The sequence below is a fragment of the Kogia breviceps genome, chromosome 13 (genome assembly GCF_026419965.1).
Source record: "Kogia breviceps isolate mKogBre1 chromosome 13, mKogBre1 haplotype 1, whole genome shotgun sequence".
NCBI lineage: Eukaryota > Metazoa > Chordata > Mammalia > Artiodactyla > Physeteridae > Kogia > Kogia breviceps.
This window is the reverse complement of record NC_081322.1, coordinates 3,734,095-3,749,597: the sequence shown is the minus strand read 5'-3', so window position 1 is coordinate 3,749,597 and position 15,503 is coordinate 3,734,095. Positions and strand designations below refer to the sequence as shown.

Below are 15,503 nucleotides of genomic sequence, written 5' to 3'. Positions count from 1 at the left end.
GAGCCTGTCCTCCGCAATGGGAGAGGCCGCAGCAGTGAGAGGCCCGCGTGCCACAAGGAAAAAGAAAAAAAAAAAAAGAAAAAAAAAAAAGAATCATGCTAAACCTATGCTACCCCTCCTCTATATATTGACCAGCAAAGTCTGGATGACAGTACATCTGTTTACAACATGATTTACTGAATATCTTAAAGCCACTGTTGAGATCTACTGCTCAGAAAAAAAGTTTCCCTTCAAAATACCTGGTCACCCGAGAGCTCTGATGGAGATGTTCAATGAGATCAATGTTGTTTTCATGCCTGCTAACACAACATCCATTCTGCAGCCCATGAATCAAGGAGTCATTTCGATGTTCAAGTCTTATTATTTAAGAAATACATTTCATAAGGTTATAGCTGCCATAGACAGTGATTCCTCTGATGGATCTGGGAAAAGTAAATTGAAAACTTTTTGGAAAGGATTCATGATTCTAGATTTCATAAAGAACATTCATGATTCTGGGGAAGAGGTCAAAATATCAACAGTAACAGGAATTTGGAAGTTGATTCCAACCCTCACGGATGACTTTGAGAGATTCAAGACTTCAGTGGAAGAAGTCACTGCAGATGTGGTAGAAACAGTAAGAGAACTAGAATTAGAAGTGGAGCCTGAAGATGTGGCAGAATTACTGCAACTTCCTGACAAAACTTGAATGGATGAGGACTTGCTTCTTATGGGTGAGCAAAGAAAGTGGTTTCTTGAGATGGAATCTACTTCTGGTGAAGATGCTGTGAAGACTGTGGACATGACAACAGAGTATTTAGTATATTACATACGCTTATTTGAAACAGCAGCTGCAGGGCTTGAGAAGATACTTCAATTTTGAAAGAAGTTCTACTGTGGGCAAAATACTGTCAAACAGCAATGCATGCAGAGAATGCAGAGAACAGAGAAACATTCAGGAAAGGAAGAGTCAATTGATGTAGCAAACTTGCTTGCCTTATTTTAAGAAATTTCCATAGCCATACCAGTCTTCAGCAAGCTGAAGCACCTGCTCAGTCAGCAGTCAGCAACAAAGAAGCAAGACCCTCCACCAGCAAAAAGATTACAATTTGCTGAAGTATCAGATGATTGTTAGCATTTTTTACCAATAAAGTATTTTTAATTAAGGGATGTACATTGTTTAGACCTAATGCTATTCCACATTGAATAGATTATAATATAGTGTAAACATATATGTGTTTTATATGCACTGGGAACGAAAAAAATTATGTGACTTGCTTTATCGCAATATTTGCTTTATTGCCGTGGTGTGGAACCAAATCGGCAATATCTCTCAGGTATGCCTGATCTTAAAGATATTGCCCCACTGTCTCTGGGCTTATGTTATTTCTGATAAGAAGTCCTCTGTTAGCCTTATGATGCTTCCTCTTTATGTAATTTGTCTTTTTAATCTGGTTGCTTTCTAAGACTTTATCACTAGTTTTTTTTTTTTAACATCTTTATTGGAGTATAATTGCTTTACAATGGTGTGTTAGTTTCTGCTTTATAACAAAGTGAATCAGTTATACATATACATATATCCCCATATCTCTTCCCTCTTGCGTCTCTCTCCCTCCCACCCTCCCAATCCCACCCCTCTAGCTGGTCACAAAGCACCGAGCTGATCTCCCTGTGCTATGTGGCTGCTTCCCACTAGCTATCTATTTTATGTTTGGTAGTGTATATATGTCCATGCCACTCTCTCACTTCGTCCCAGCTTACCCTTCCCCCTCCCCATGTCCTCAAGTCCATTCTCTACGTCTGTGTCTTTATTCCCATCTTACCGCTAGGTTCATTAGAACCTTTTTTTTTTTTTTTTCAGATTCCATCTATATGTGTTAGCATACGGTATTTGTTTTTCTCTTTCTGACTTACTTCACTCTGTATGACAGACTCTAGGTCCATCCATCTCACTACAAATAACTCAATTTCGTTTCTTTTTATGGCTGAGCAATATTCCATTGTATATATGTATCACCAGTTTTGAGCAACTTAATTATGTGCCTACATGTAATTTTTTTAAAGTTTCTTGTGCTTGGGGTTCGTTGAGCTTCTTCAAGCTGTTGGTTTAGGGCTTCCCTGGTGGCGCAGTGGTTGAGAATCCGCCTGCCGATGCAAGGGACACGGGTTCGTGCCCCGGTCCGGGAAGATCCCACATGCCACAGAGCGGCTGGGCCCGTGAGCCATGGCCGCTGAGCCTGCGCGTCCGGAGCCTGTGCTCCGCAACGGGAGAGGCCACAGCAGTGAGAGGCCCGCGTACCACAAAAAAAAAAAAAAAAAAAAATCTGTTGGTTTATAGCATTTACCATATTTGGACAATTTTTGGTCATACTTCCTTCAAATACATTCTTTAGTTCTCCTACGTTTCCTTTGAAAATTCCAAATTTTAAGGAAGTTTTTATTTTGGAGTAATTTTTGATTACACAAGTGCTGCAGAAGTGCAGGGAGTTGATGTGCATTCTTCTCTCAACTTCCCTATTATTAAGATCATATGTACTGTGGTACCTTTGTCAAACTTAAGAAACTAATGCTGGTACATCACTATTAACTAAACCTCAATTACTTATTACTTGGATTTCATCAGTTTTTCCATTAATGTCCACTTTTTGTTCCAGGATCCAATCCATGATACTACCTTGCTTTAATTTGTCAAGTCTTAGTCCCCTCTGGTCTGTGACTGGGGATATTAATTTTAATAATATATTATAACACAATATATCAAAATATCATTTAAAACTGATCAATATTTTAAAAATTATCAATAATATATTTTACATTATTTTTTCATACTAAATCTTCAAAATCTAGTGTGTATACTTACAACACAAATTAAGCTCACTTTTTTTTTTTTTTTTTCTTTTTCTCGGTACGCGGGCCTCTCACTGCTGTGGCCTCTCCCATTGCGGAGCACAGGCTCCGGACGCGCAGGCTCAGAGGCCATGGCTCACGGGCCCAGCCGCTCCGCGGCATGTGGGATCCTCCCGGACCGGGGCACGAACCCGCGTCTCCTGCATCGGCAGGCGGATTCTCAACCACTGTGCCACCAGGGAAACCCTAAACTCACCTTTACTGGAAGTACTTCATCTGCATTTAGAGCTCACAAAATTTACAGTTGAAAAAGTAGATTCACATTCTCCAGTTGTTCCAATATACTTAAAATTCTTCCAATAATTGCACTATCCGTTTTTAAATTTAAGTTAACTAATTAAGAAATTCAGTTCTTCAGTTGCAGTAGCCACAGTTCAAGTGCATGATTGCCCTATGTAGCTAATAGCTACCATATTAACTAGTGCAGCTCTAGACCACTGTAAGGACTTTTGACTTTTATTCTGAGCTCTGCAGGGTTTTGAGCAAAGGAGTGACATGATCTCATTGAAGATTACCCTGCTGTGCTGGAGAACAAATTGAGGTGAGGGCAGAAGCAAAGAGACCAGCCAGGCGGCTACTGCAATAGCCCAGGTGAGTGAGGAAAGTGCCCGGCACCAGGGCAGTAGCAGTGGAGGTGGAGAAAGGTGGTAGGATTCCAGGACTACCTTGTTAGATCGGACACAATCTGCTTACAGGTTAGATGTGGGGTCAGGAATGACACCAAGGTTTGGGGCTTTAAAATGGCACAAGGAATGCCTTTTACAGAGAAGATTTTGTAGGAAGTAGGTTGGGAGTGGGGAGATCAGGGGCTGTTTTGAACATTTTGAGTTTAAAATACCTATGAGACATTTAAGTGGAGATGTTAAGTAGACATCTTACTCAAATATCCATGTTAAGTGGATATTTGAGTCTGGGGTTCAGGAGAGAGAGTTCTGCTGGGGTTATACATTTGGGAATCATTAACACATAGATAGTATTTTATTTTATAAAATATTTATTTGTTTATTTTTGGCTGCATCGGGTCTTGGTTGCGGCATGTGGGATCTTTCGTTGGGGACCCCCAGCTCTCCAGCTGTGGCTGCTTGTGGCACACAAGCTTAGTTGCCCTGCAGCCTGTGGGATCTTAGTTCCTGGCCAGGGATCGAACCCACATCCCCTGCATTGGAAGGCAGATTCTTAACCTCTGGACCACCAGGGAAGTCCCCAACGATGGTATCTTAAAAGGTAAGATTTGAGGACTTCCCTAGTGGTCCAGTGGTTAAGACTCCCCTGCTTCCAATGCAGGGGGCACAGGTTTGATCTCTGGTGAGGAAAGTTCCACATGCCACAGAGTGGGGCCAAAAAAAAAAAAAAAAGAAGAAAAAGTAAGATTGGAGGAGCTCACCAAAGGAGTGAGTGTACAGAAAGAAGAGTTAGTAGCAGAATTTTCAGGAAAATGCTATTTTCAAAATGCAAGTTTTGAGATCAGGCCCCAAAGAGATCAACAAGGATTGGTGGAATAGTATATTCCTCCAATTAAAAGCAGTGTTAGGCTCAACGATACAAAGGTAGTGATTAGCCAACCAGGTATAGCAAATCATTTTGCTGTGCTGAAGCAAAAATACAGAGCCAGAAGGTATGAAAAGATGTATTCGGTGAGGAAGGGCTTTCAGGCTGGCCGGGTGGCTAGTCAGAGCTGGGAATGCGAGGGTTCTAAGGACAGCTTTGGAGTTAACAAGTGACAGCTGCAGTTAGTTTCCTACACGTACACAAAACTAACCAACCTGTCTTGCCATAGAGCATATGTCATAATACTGGTACAACAGGCATCTCGTTTCGCAGATGAAGAGAAGCATTGCCTTGGACCACAAAGCCACTTAGCCTCGCCCTCGCGTAGATTACCAGGGAGGTGCCCTTCCCCCGAGGGCACTTGAGCTCTAAAGTGGGACAGGCTCGGAAGGAGGGGGGCTGACAAGGCGAGTTCAGAAATAGCAATCGTGATGGGCGTGTGAGTTCTGCGCAGAATTCTGACAAAGGGGAGGGCCTTGGCTTGAAGACGAGGCATACAGTCATTTAAGTATAGTGGCAGAACTAAGGCTAGTGGAAGGTCAAGGACAAAAAGCACCGAGATTCTTGAGTTGGCGCTGTGAACGATCCTTCCTTGCCGCATCCTCCCTCAGTCGGGCAGTGAGGGGCCTGAAAAACCAAGGAGTGAGTGGGCGGTGGCGGGGAAGGGCCGACTGACACGGCCCCTTTTAGGTCCTGATGCTGGGAGCAGCGTCCGCACTCCTGTTTTCCTTTTACCGGGTCACTCTGCCCGGGAGTGGCTACCTCTCGGGCAAAACTATAGCGTGGTTAGACGAGAAGGTGCAGGAAAGCCAGTCTACCGGCAACCCGGGGACACCCGCCGACGGCCAGCACCCCTTTGACTCCCGGCGCCGAGCGGGCAGAGTCAGATCGGAAGACCCCGCGGGGCTGGGCTCGTGGGCCGCAGGAGAAGGGGCGGTGCCAGGGCACACGAACCAATCACGGCAGACGTACCCACGTGGCTAGTACTGGCCAATAGGCGGCCGCGGCGGGGAAATTCAAATGTGTTTGCGGCGAGGGGCTGGGATTCCATCTTTTGTTCTCAACTCAGCTTTGCGGCGGAGAGTTCTACCTTGCCGGCGCACGGAGGGACGGCGGCGGCCGGTGTGTGGGCTCTTTAGCCTCGCCGCGTGGGCCGGTGAGCGGTGGGGGCGAGGCGGGGAGGGCTCACAGCCTGACGGAAGGCGTAGGGTGCGGCTCAACGGGCTGGAGGGGGAGGGGCGAGCTCTCTGCCCCTCCAATCCTCCCGGTGGTGCCGGAGATTTTTTTTGTTGAGAACCCGGGAAACGAGAGGTAGGTGTGGACTTGGCTGGAGAGAGGGCCTGGCAGGGCATCTGGGGAGACTCCCTCTCTTGTCTGGTGTTTTAGAACAGGGAGAGGAGATGGAGGCCGCGATTCTGACAGTTAACCTTTGGAACCTGACTTCAAGGGGTGATTCCTAGCTGCCCGCTTTATCCCCCTTTTTCATTGTTACGGTAGAGGTCTGGGGTGCCATTGATATCAGTGACCCTGGGTTACTGGATTGATGGGTTTGAGAATCACAAAGATGAGACTGACAGGAAGAAAGACTGCGGACACTTTGTGGACTAAACATCAACACCATGCAGATGAGTAGGTGCTCAGTACTGTACTAATAAAGTAGATTCTTGGTATTAGAATGATTAAGGTAGCACATCATGATTCTGCCAGATATGCCCAAGAACAAGCTGCTGATAACCCATGTATCAATAAAGGGCAGTGATGTTGTATATATCATGCTTTGGAAGCACTTGCAATGTGCAGGTTTACTGACATAAAGCAGATGAATAAAGGAATGGTTATTCTCACTACCAAAAGGATTTTTTTATGCCTATATGTCACTACCAGAATCCAAGCAAACATACCATCACATTTTTTAAACGACTGAGTTTGCAGATGGCCCAGAGAAAATAATTGTGGGAAAAGAGTGAAAGGAAGGCAGAGAAGAAAAATGGAAAGTTTGAAAGGGGGCAGCAACTTCTGTGTTGTGCAATGGCTTCATTGACGTTCTGGTGGAAAGAAGAGGTGGACTTACCTGTTGGAATCCTTGCTGGGCAGATTACAAAGACACGCTGTTGTTTTTGTGCACATAGCTTCACAAATACCACCCCGATCATATCTGTGTTGAGATATTCATATAACTAATGCTTTAGTCTCCTGGGTTCTAAAAGGATAGTTGCAACATTTTTTTCTTTAATGCTAGTAAAAATAGGAATTCTGAATAGTTCGATTTTTTTTTTTTCCTTAGAAATGGAGGCTGAGGATTTAAGTGGCAGAGAATTGACAATTGATTCCATAATGAACAAAGTGAGAGATATTAAAAATAAATTTAAAAACGAAGACCTTACTGATGAGCTAAGCCTGAATAAAGTCTCTGCTGATACTACAGGTGAGTTCCCTTGTTTCGAATACCTCTGAGATAAAGGAAGGAAATGTTAACCACTGGGTGTTCATATGGTGTACTTTTCTCAGTAATTGATGCTTACCAGTTAGAGCACAAACATTTTATGTTTTAACCCTTTTGTGTGGAAATATTCCCACAATTTTCCGCTTTCTTAAAAAAGGACACTTAACATCACATATTACAGTGTGCTCAGAGGTAATTTTCCTAACTCTTCCATTATTGGCAGCTGTCATTTCTGCTGATATGCCTGCCATCCATCAATAGGTATGCCATTCCTTTTTTTGTGGCAAACTGAGAAAGCCTCACCAATCTGAGTAAACTGATGTACAGATTTAAGGTTAAACACTCAGTATTTGATGTGAAGAATCTTCCTGTTACTCTCCTGGCCTTTCTTTCCCATTCTCCCTTGCTCACAGCAGCTTCCTTGCTATGCCTCCTGTGTGCTGGACCGGCTCCTACCCCAGTGCCTTTGTTCTTGCTCTCTGCCCGGGAACACCGCTCCCGGGCTGTCTGCCCACTCTTACCTCCTTCAAGTCTTTGTTCAAATGCCATCTCATCGAGGCCTTCCCTAACCCACCTATTTAAAACAGCAACCTGTGCGGTTGGGTGTGTGTCCCCTATTTCCTTTCCCCGTATTTTTCTTCTCTATAGCACTAATCACCTTATATCTCATTTACTCATGTGTTTATTGTCTCTCTCCTCCACTAGAAAGTGAGCTCTCTGAGGGTGTGGCTTTTATCTGTTGTGTTGTGTCTGCAGGACTAAGAATGGTGCCTAGCAAGTAGTAGGTACTTAAATGTTTATGGAATGCTGAATGAGTGAAAGTGCCCAAAGCTTAATGCCCTAGTTTTATGAAAAGTATTAGCTCAGAAGCCGAATTCTTTACTATATTTTAGATTGTTGAGTTTTTTTGAAAAGTGACCTTTGGATAAGTTTGTTGTATCTGTACTAACCATTAAGTGGATGAGGGATTGAAAGCAAATGGAAGAACCTATAACTAGTCATGACGGCAGGTCATATTCACTTGAAACAACTTAGAAACTGATCATTTCGGTGTTGAGCAAATTCTTAATATGGTGATATTCTGTCACCGCACTTTGTGTATTTAAACAGTGGTCACAAAGCTTGTACACCAAGGTAGATAAGTCCTTATTTAAAATCTTTAGCTTGCTCAAAACTGTGAATACTTAACATATATTGATAATTGGGATGTAAGACATGATACTGAGGAAGATTAAAACCGTGGTTTCTAGATGAGAAGAACTGAGTATCTACTGTGCTACATTGTAATATATGTTTGACATCGAATGAATACTAACAATAAGACAGGATCTTTAAGGTTGTAACAGAGGGAGAATGGGGTATGAGAAATACATCTGCAAAACCCGTTCTTTAGACACTTTGAAGGCTAACTTGTTAGGAAGGCGATGGGAGGTAAAACTGAAAATGCAGTTAAGATCAGACCAGATTAAATTGAAGGGTAAAAACAAAGTTATTAATCTGTTTTTTTGTATTTTGGGTTTTTTTTTAGTAAAAAGCAGAAACAGTCATTTTGTTTGTAAAAGCAAATATTTAACCCTTGTTGAAGGTAACTGAAACTAATAGAAGGAATGATAGTTTCTCTGAGAAATCTAAATTTAATAATGTTTAATAATGACTAAAATATCCTGAACAGGACAACTAGTAACACTAAAAAAGGTTAAAAATAAATTAACAACATGAAAATTTTGGAGAAATGTGGGTAAATTGGAAGGAGAAGAAAATGACCATACCAGTTGCTTATCTTTTGTAAACTGGTTTTGTTTTGATCGGTTTAAAACTAAGTTTGAGGGCATCCCTGGTGGCGCCGTGGTTGGGAGTCCGCCTGCCGATGCGGGGGACACGGGTTCGTGCCCCGGTCCGGGAGGTTCCCACGTGCCGCGGAGCAGCTTGGGCCCGTGAGCCGTGGCCGCTGCGCCTGCGCGTCCGGAGTCTGTGCTCCGCAACGGGAGAGGCCGCAACGGTGAGAGGCCCGCGTACGGCAAAAAAAAAAAAAAAAATCTTTGCTATACCTTTGCTTTTGGAGTCAGATCCAACAAAACTATTGCCAAGGGCTTCCCTGGTGGCGCAGTGGTTGAGAGTACGCCCGCCGATGCAGGGGAACAGGGTTCGTGCCCCGGTCCGGGAGGATCCCACGTGCCGCGGAGCGGCTGGGCCCGTGAGCCGTGGCCGCTGCGCCTGCGCGTCCGGAGCCTGTGCTCCGCAACGGGAGAGGCCGCAACAGTGAGAGGCCCGCGTACAGCAAAAAAAAAAAAAAAAAACTAAGTGTGAGGAATATGGATATAATGTTGGATCAATAAGGTTGTAAAGGTTATGTTAGGACTAGGGCAGTAAGTTTCTAAATTTTTAATGAATAAGCATGAAGAATTTTCCAAGAAAGTTGGTACTGGTGGTGGTGAGAGAGGCTTAGGTTTTCTTTGCATCGTTAGGATGGTAAGATAAAATTATGCTACTGCAGCGTACAATATTCTTAGAGTGCATATGGTTTTCTAAAGCTCCTCATAAACATTTATTTCCAAGGTTTTTTTTTCCTTCAAAATATATAGCTTTTTGTAGTACAATATAATGTCATAAAAATATATATACAGTAAATAAGTTTGCTTATATTTACATGAGTTGTTAAAGTTTTAAAAAAGTATTTTAGGGAGTTTGTGTATGTTCATACTGAGAGTATCGGTAATTGAAAGAAAAGTGTAACTGTAACTTGAAAGAAACTGTAACTTGAAAGAAAAGTGCAATTTGGCATTTGTTTTACGTCTTTCCTCTGCTGTGGTATATTTTGTCCCCTATTCAGATAACTCGGGAACCGTTAACCAAATTATGATGATGGCAAACAACCCAGAGGACTGGTTGAATTTGTTGCTCAAACTAGAGAAAAACAGTGTCCCTTTAAATGATGCCCTTTTAAATAAATTGATTGGTCGTTACAGTCAAGCAATTGAAGCACTTCCTCCAGATAAATATGGCCAAAATGAGAGTTTTGCTAGAATTCAAGTGAGATTTGCTGAATTAAAAGCGTGAGTATTACCATTTTAACTGCATTTAGCTAACTACATTACATAACACATAACTGCATCACCAGAAGGTAAAATGAAAACATGTTGTCAGAATTACTTGTAAGAAATTTAATATTTTTTGACGAAATCCTTTTGTTTATAATGAACGAGTGAGTAATGTAAACCTTCTTTACTGTGCACATATTTCCACAAAGTTACATACTCTAGACTCTGCCTCAAAAGATTTTAAAAATTAACTTATTTAATTTTACATACAGAAAAAAGAACAATATCCTATGTCTTTTGGAGAATAGAATGAGGAGTTATCAAACTGAGGCAAATGTGTCCTCTTTCCTAAAACTTGACTCTGAAATCTTTCTTGCAGTATTCAAGAGCCAGATGACGCACGCGACTGCTTTCAGATGGCCAGGGCCAACTGCAAGAAATTTGCTTCCGTGCATGTATCTTTTGCACAATTTGAGCTATCACAAGGTAATCTGAAAATGTCAAGTCCGAAGTTTAAGTAGACGATAACTTCCTATTGAAACTTACATTCGAATATGAAATCATGTGTATGAAATAGAAGTATGAGGCGAAACAGCAGATGAGAATATGGGGGAAGAATGCTACCCAAGTGTAAATGTGGAGAATATTTGTTATACTGGCCCTTCCTCTCGTGGGGAGTAACCCAGGAAAATAAGCATGAACCTCACGTGTGTGCTATTAGATTCAGGAAACATCTAAAGGAAAGTGGCTTCCTTACTGAGTATTTCTGGGATGAGGATATAAGATATTTAAACCAGAGCTTAGATAAGTTGATCATGTGCGATGGTGTCATAGCACCAAAATATATATCAAGAATATAATTGTAGCGTTAACTGGTAGTTCAGTTAGAAAAAAGTAAACTGCTGTAGAAGCTTTTATTTCTCGCTCACTTGGTTCTACCTAGTCTGGACATTTTAGATAGAACAAGGGCAGGCTCTGCCTCAGGCATTTTTAGCCTGGCCATTAGCCTTTACTCTTTTCATTTTCTGGGGCCTTCAGATCTATCCTGCCGGCCCTCTGGACACGTTTTCCTGTGTTTCCATTTGCCTTGTTGCTGCTCCAACCCTGGGCCCACCAGTCATACACAGATTATCACCGTTTTGTGTGTGTGTGTGGCTCAGCCAGAACCCTTGTAGGCATATCCAAAGCAGGGCTAACTCCCTGGAGAGAAGTCGCCAGGACCGAGGCGGGAGAAAAGCACTGTATAAACTCAGATCCTGAACTTCTACTTATTCAGATGATTTCTGAGTCCTAGTTATCTGAATCATCATCTCTGTTCTGTCCTGTGTGCTCTCAGGTGACTTTAAAAAAAAAAATCCCTTTCCTGCCTAGGAGAATTGACTCGTTGCTTGTTAGAGTTTTGGCCAGGCCTTTAAGATCATCTGTCTCTCCTTCATTCTACTTTTTAAAATTTTTGAGGTGTTATGGCCTATCAACAGCAACTGTAAACATATCTTTAGAGTACAAATTCTGAAAATGTCAAATTATATTATCTGTAAATAAGAAATAGACCTCACTGGTACCACTGGGATGTAGCAGTAACCTCAATGTCCAAATTGTGATTATTTTGAACAGGTTGATGAATAGGCTTTCAGGAAAAATGCAAAATCCCCGAAGTCCTATGTGCTTTTGGTGTGTCTGTGTATTTTTGTAGGGGTGGAGGACATTCCATAGTTTTTATCAGATTCTCAAAGGAGTCTATGACCTTAGTAAGCTCCCTAATTACTAGTTCCTGTCTAAGCCTTTCTTTCTTCTTTTGCTCTCCTGAAATGCTCAATACATGAAATATCAGTACTCTGAATAAATGTAGTCTTAATCTCTATCAAATATGTTTATGTTCTTAAAATTTGTAAACTGTGAGAAGCTAGAGGCTGACTCTTAACCATTTTTATACCCAAGTGCCAAGTGCATAGTATAGCCTAGTGGCTCCCATAAATGCTAACACATGCCATAACATACATGATGTATACATTTAATATTTATAAATGAAATTCTAAACTAAATGTATTGGGTAAGTTTGCAGTTGAAAGAAAATTTGTTTGGTAATTTATCTGTAGTCAAAAGGTGATTTTGGTAGTTTCTCAGTTATTTTGCATTTTGGGGGTGGTGTCGCTAAGTCTGGTAGCTAAAGATTAATCTTTATTGTTACACTTTTTCACATGAATCCTTTTGATGGGAATTCCCTTTAGCAAAAGATGTCAACCTTAATGACTGTTATTATAAATGATACTTATTATGCTGCATTGTAACAGATTGATGCTCTTGAGACTTGCACATCTAAGGCTTAGTTTTCCCTTTTACTAAATTCTCTCAAGTTTCTGTTTGAGTTGACTTTTGCTGCCCCCATTTTGTAACTGCTTTGCTAACATTTCTTTTACTTGTGAAAACGGACCCTGGCAATAAACCAATACGTAATTACATCAGTTACATCTTACACAAGTAAACTGTGTGACATGACTTGTTATCAGAAGTGAGAAATTGCTTATTTCCTTATGAATAACGTGCGTGAGCCTTGGAGTAAACATTTTTGCCTAAGACTTTAAAATTTTTTTCCTAGGTCCTGATGAATACGCCTCTGCGGAGTAAAGGTTGCTGCATTAAAATGACGAGTGTTTTTTACTTTGTTAGGTAATTTCAAAAAAAGTAAGCAACTTCTTCATAAAGCTGTGGAATGTGGAGCAGTACCACTAGAAATGCTGGAAATTGCCATTCGGAATTTAAACCTTCAAAAAAAGCAGCTGCTTTCAGAGGAAGAAAAGAAGAGTTTATCAGGTAAATATGTTAGTGTGTGCTAATGCTTTTCTGTGGTGTTTTGTCTTGCAAAAAAGGATTCAGGATAATATTTTATAGAAAAAGATCATTTATTTAGAATGATCAAAATCTAAGATTATGGGCTTCCCTGGTGGCGCAGTGGTTGGGAGTCCGCCTGCCGATGCAGGGGATGCGGGTTCGTGCCCCGGTCCGGGAAGGTCCCACGTGCCGCGGAGCTGCTGGGCCCGTGAGCCATGGCCGCTGCGCCTGCGCGTCCGTAGCCTGCGCTCCGCGACGGGAGAGGCCACAGCGGTGAGAGGCCCACGTACCGCCAAAAAAAAAAAAAAAAAAAAATCTAAGATTAAGTTTTAGATGTAAAGGAGGTAAGACTTTTAGAAGTAACGAAGTCATTACTTTCTTGTTGGAATTTTTTTTTCCCTAATCAAACTCTAATTGGTAACACATTAAAAACAACTTGATCTAAAACAATAAGGTCCCACTGTATAGTACAGGGAACTGTATTCAATATCCTGTAATAAACAATAATGGAAAAGAATATATATATAAATTACTTTGCTGTACACCAGAAACTATTACAGCATTGTAAATCAAATATACTTCAGTTAAAAACAAACAAACAGGGCTTCCCTGGTGGCGCAGTGGTTGAGAATCCGCCTGCCGATGCAGGGGACACGGGTTCGTGCCCCGGTCCGGGAGGATCCCACGTGCCGCGGAGCGGCTGGGCCCGTGAGCCATGGCCGCTGAGCCTGCGTGTCCAGAGCCTGTGCTCCGCAACAGGAGAGGCCACAATAGTGAGAGGCCCGCGTACCACACACACACACAAAAACAAACAAACAGAAAAACTTGATCTAGGCAAGAGAATGACTTTTTGCTTTTAGAAATAAGGAATGTGTCTTTACTCTGAGTAAGCAGTTATATAATTATGGAATAGTTTTGAAGTATAATTAGAGAATTATCTTCATAACATCTTCATGTCTGCATATCTTATTTGGGGACAAATATTTACTATGAATTGACTTTTAAAACATTTATGAGATTACTTTTTTGTGTATTTCTTATGTCTTTATAAATTTAATTACAATTTCAAATTTTACAGCATCTACAGTATCAAATGTGCAAGAACCATTCCCCAGTACACTTGGACATTTACCGAACAGGAACATCAGTTGTGATTCCAGAGCACAGACTAAAGCCAGGTTTTTGTATGGGTAAGGAAACTGAGTCCATTTTTTAAATGCTCGTCCTACATTTATATTATTTATACATCTGCATATATATTTTCATGTTACAATAACGATGTTTAACAGTTGATGAAAATGCATGTGTCAATATTATTCTTTTAAAAATCGGGATTATTTTCTTTGTTTAGAGAGAACATACCCCCTCAAGATGCAGAGATAGGCCATCGAAATCCTTTGAAACAAACAAACAAAGCTAAACGAGTAAGTTATTTTTAACTCTCATTAAAATGGTAGTGGTGAGGTCTATACTTATTTCCTAGTTAGTTACTTAATCTTTCAAAACATTTTTAGTCGTGCCCATTCGGAAGAGTCCCAGTTAACCTTCTAAGTAGCCCAGATCACCACGAGAAGACAGATGCTTCAGTTGCACCACCTTTTACTAAAAGGTATGTATGTTTGAGTTTTAATTTTTTAATTTGGTTTCAAAACTTGAAGATTGATGGCAGAATGATCTTAAAGTAAGTGAAAGTAATTATGATTACATTTTTATTTAGTATGAGGAATGAGTGGGAGATATGACTTTATTTTGCTTTTGCACTCATTAAAAATATTCATTAAAGGAACTATTAAAAAATTAGGAAGCACAGAGGAAAAAAGATTAAGTCAACATGAAGCTTAAAAGACTATGCAAACAGCCCTGGGGTGAAAACTCCTGATGTTTGAACATTTCTCCCTTATGGTAGCCTCTCTGGTAAGACTCTTTTTAGTGGGTATGGAAGTCTCCATAGGGGTGAAGGGAGGTCTGGGAACAATTTCTCTTGCAGCTAGTTTAAGAAAAGGGGCAGCTATCAGTGGGAGAGATGATTAATTCACTCACTTCTTTTTTTTTTTTTTTACATGTGCACCTCACTTTATAGTCAGCATAGCCCTTATTCTTTTTTTTGTTTGTTTTTTAAAAAAATTTATTTATTTTGGCTGCTCTGGGTCTTCAGTGCGGCATGCAGGCTTCTCTAGTTGCAGCACATGGGCTCAGTAGTTGTGGCGTGCAGGCTTAGTTACAGTATGTGGGATCTTAGTTCCCTGACCAGGGATTGAACCCCTGCATTGGGAGGGAGTCTGAACCGCTGGCCCACTAGGGAAGTCCCCACTCATTTGCTTCTGAGCCTAGGGCTTCAAGAAGTGGGGAAGGGTAAGTAGGGATGAAGTATTGTTCGCCACATCCGATGTGTTCTCCTTCCTTCAACTTGAAAGCTGAGAATCTCATATTCTAGCTTAGCTAAGGGACCTCATTTTTCTACTCTATTTTTAACTATAACCACTATTCATTCCATTATTTCTAATGGAAAAGGCTCCTTGGATTTTAGAAAATCATTTTGCAAGTAAACTTTAGAAATATAACCGTTTGTTTTTAGCTGGTGTCTTCTGTACTTAAATTCTTATTATACTTAGGGCTTGACTGAACATTGATATTAAAGAGCATTTTGGATGTCAAGGTTAAGCTCCAAAATCTTATGACTATTTTCTTGTCATCTCCATTTCAAGTGCTAGATTAGGAAAAAAGGAGACTTTCTTCCACTCAAAAAAATAAGAAAAACA

General features: G+C 41.2%; 1 protein-coding gene across 5 annotated transcripts in view; it reads left to right on the top strand.

Moving 5' to 3' along the window:
• TTK (TTK protein kinase) overlaps positions 1 to 15,503 on the top strand; it is an 87,410-nt gene that overhangs the window by 38,186 nt on the left and 33,721 nt on the right. For 2 of the 5 annotated variants that reach the window (XM_067011263.1, XM_067011267.1), the window contains exons 4-10: positions 6,719 to 6,859; positions 9,708 to 9,930; positions 10,295 to 10,401; positions 12,583 to 12,726; positions 13,823 to 13,934; positions 14,096 to 14,168; positions 14,259 to 14,353. In XM_067011263.1, the coding sequence (XP_066867364.1) occupies positions 6,721 to 6,859; positions 9,708 to 9,930; positions 10,295 to 10,401; positions 12,583 to 12,726; positions 13,823 to 13,934; positions 14,096 to 14,168; positions 14,259 to 14,353 (893 nt within the window). In that variant the 5' untranslated portion in view covers positions 6,719 to 6,720. Of the gene's footprint in view, positions 1 to 3,360; positions 3,478 to 5,502; positions 5,591 to 6,718; positions 6,860 to 9,707; positions 9,931 to 10,294; positions 10,402 to 12,582; positions 12,727 to 13,822; positions 13,935 to 14,095; positions 14,169 to 14,258; positions 14,354 to 15,503 lie in introns of those variants that run through there. The other 3 variants (XM_067011266.1, XM_067011268.1, XM_067011264.1) reach the window with 3 other exon arrangements.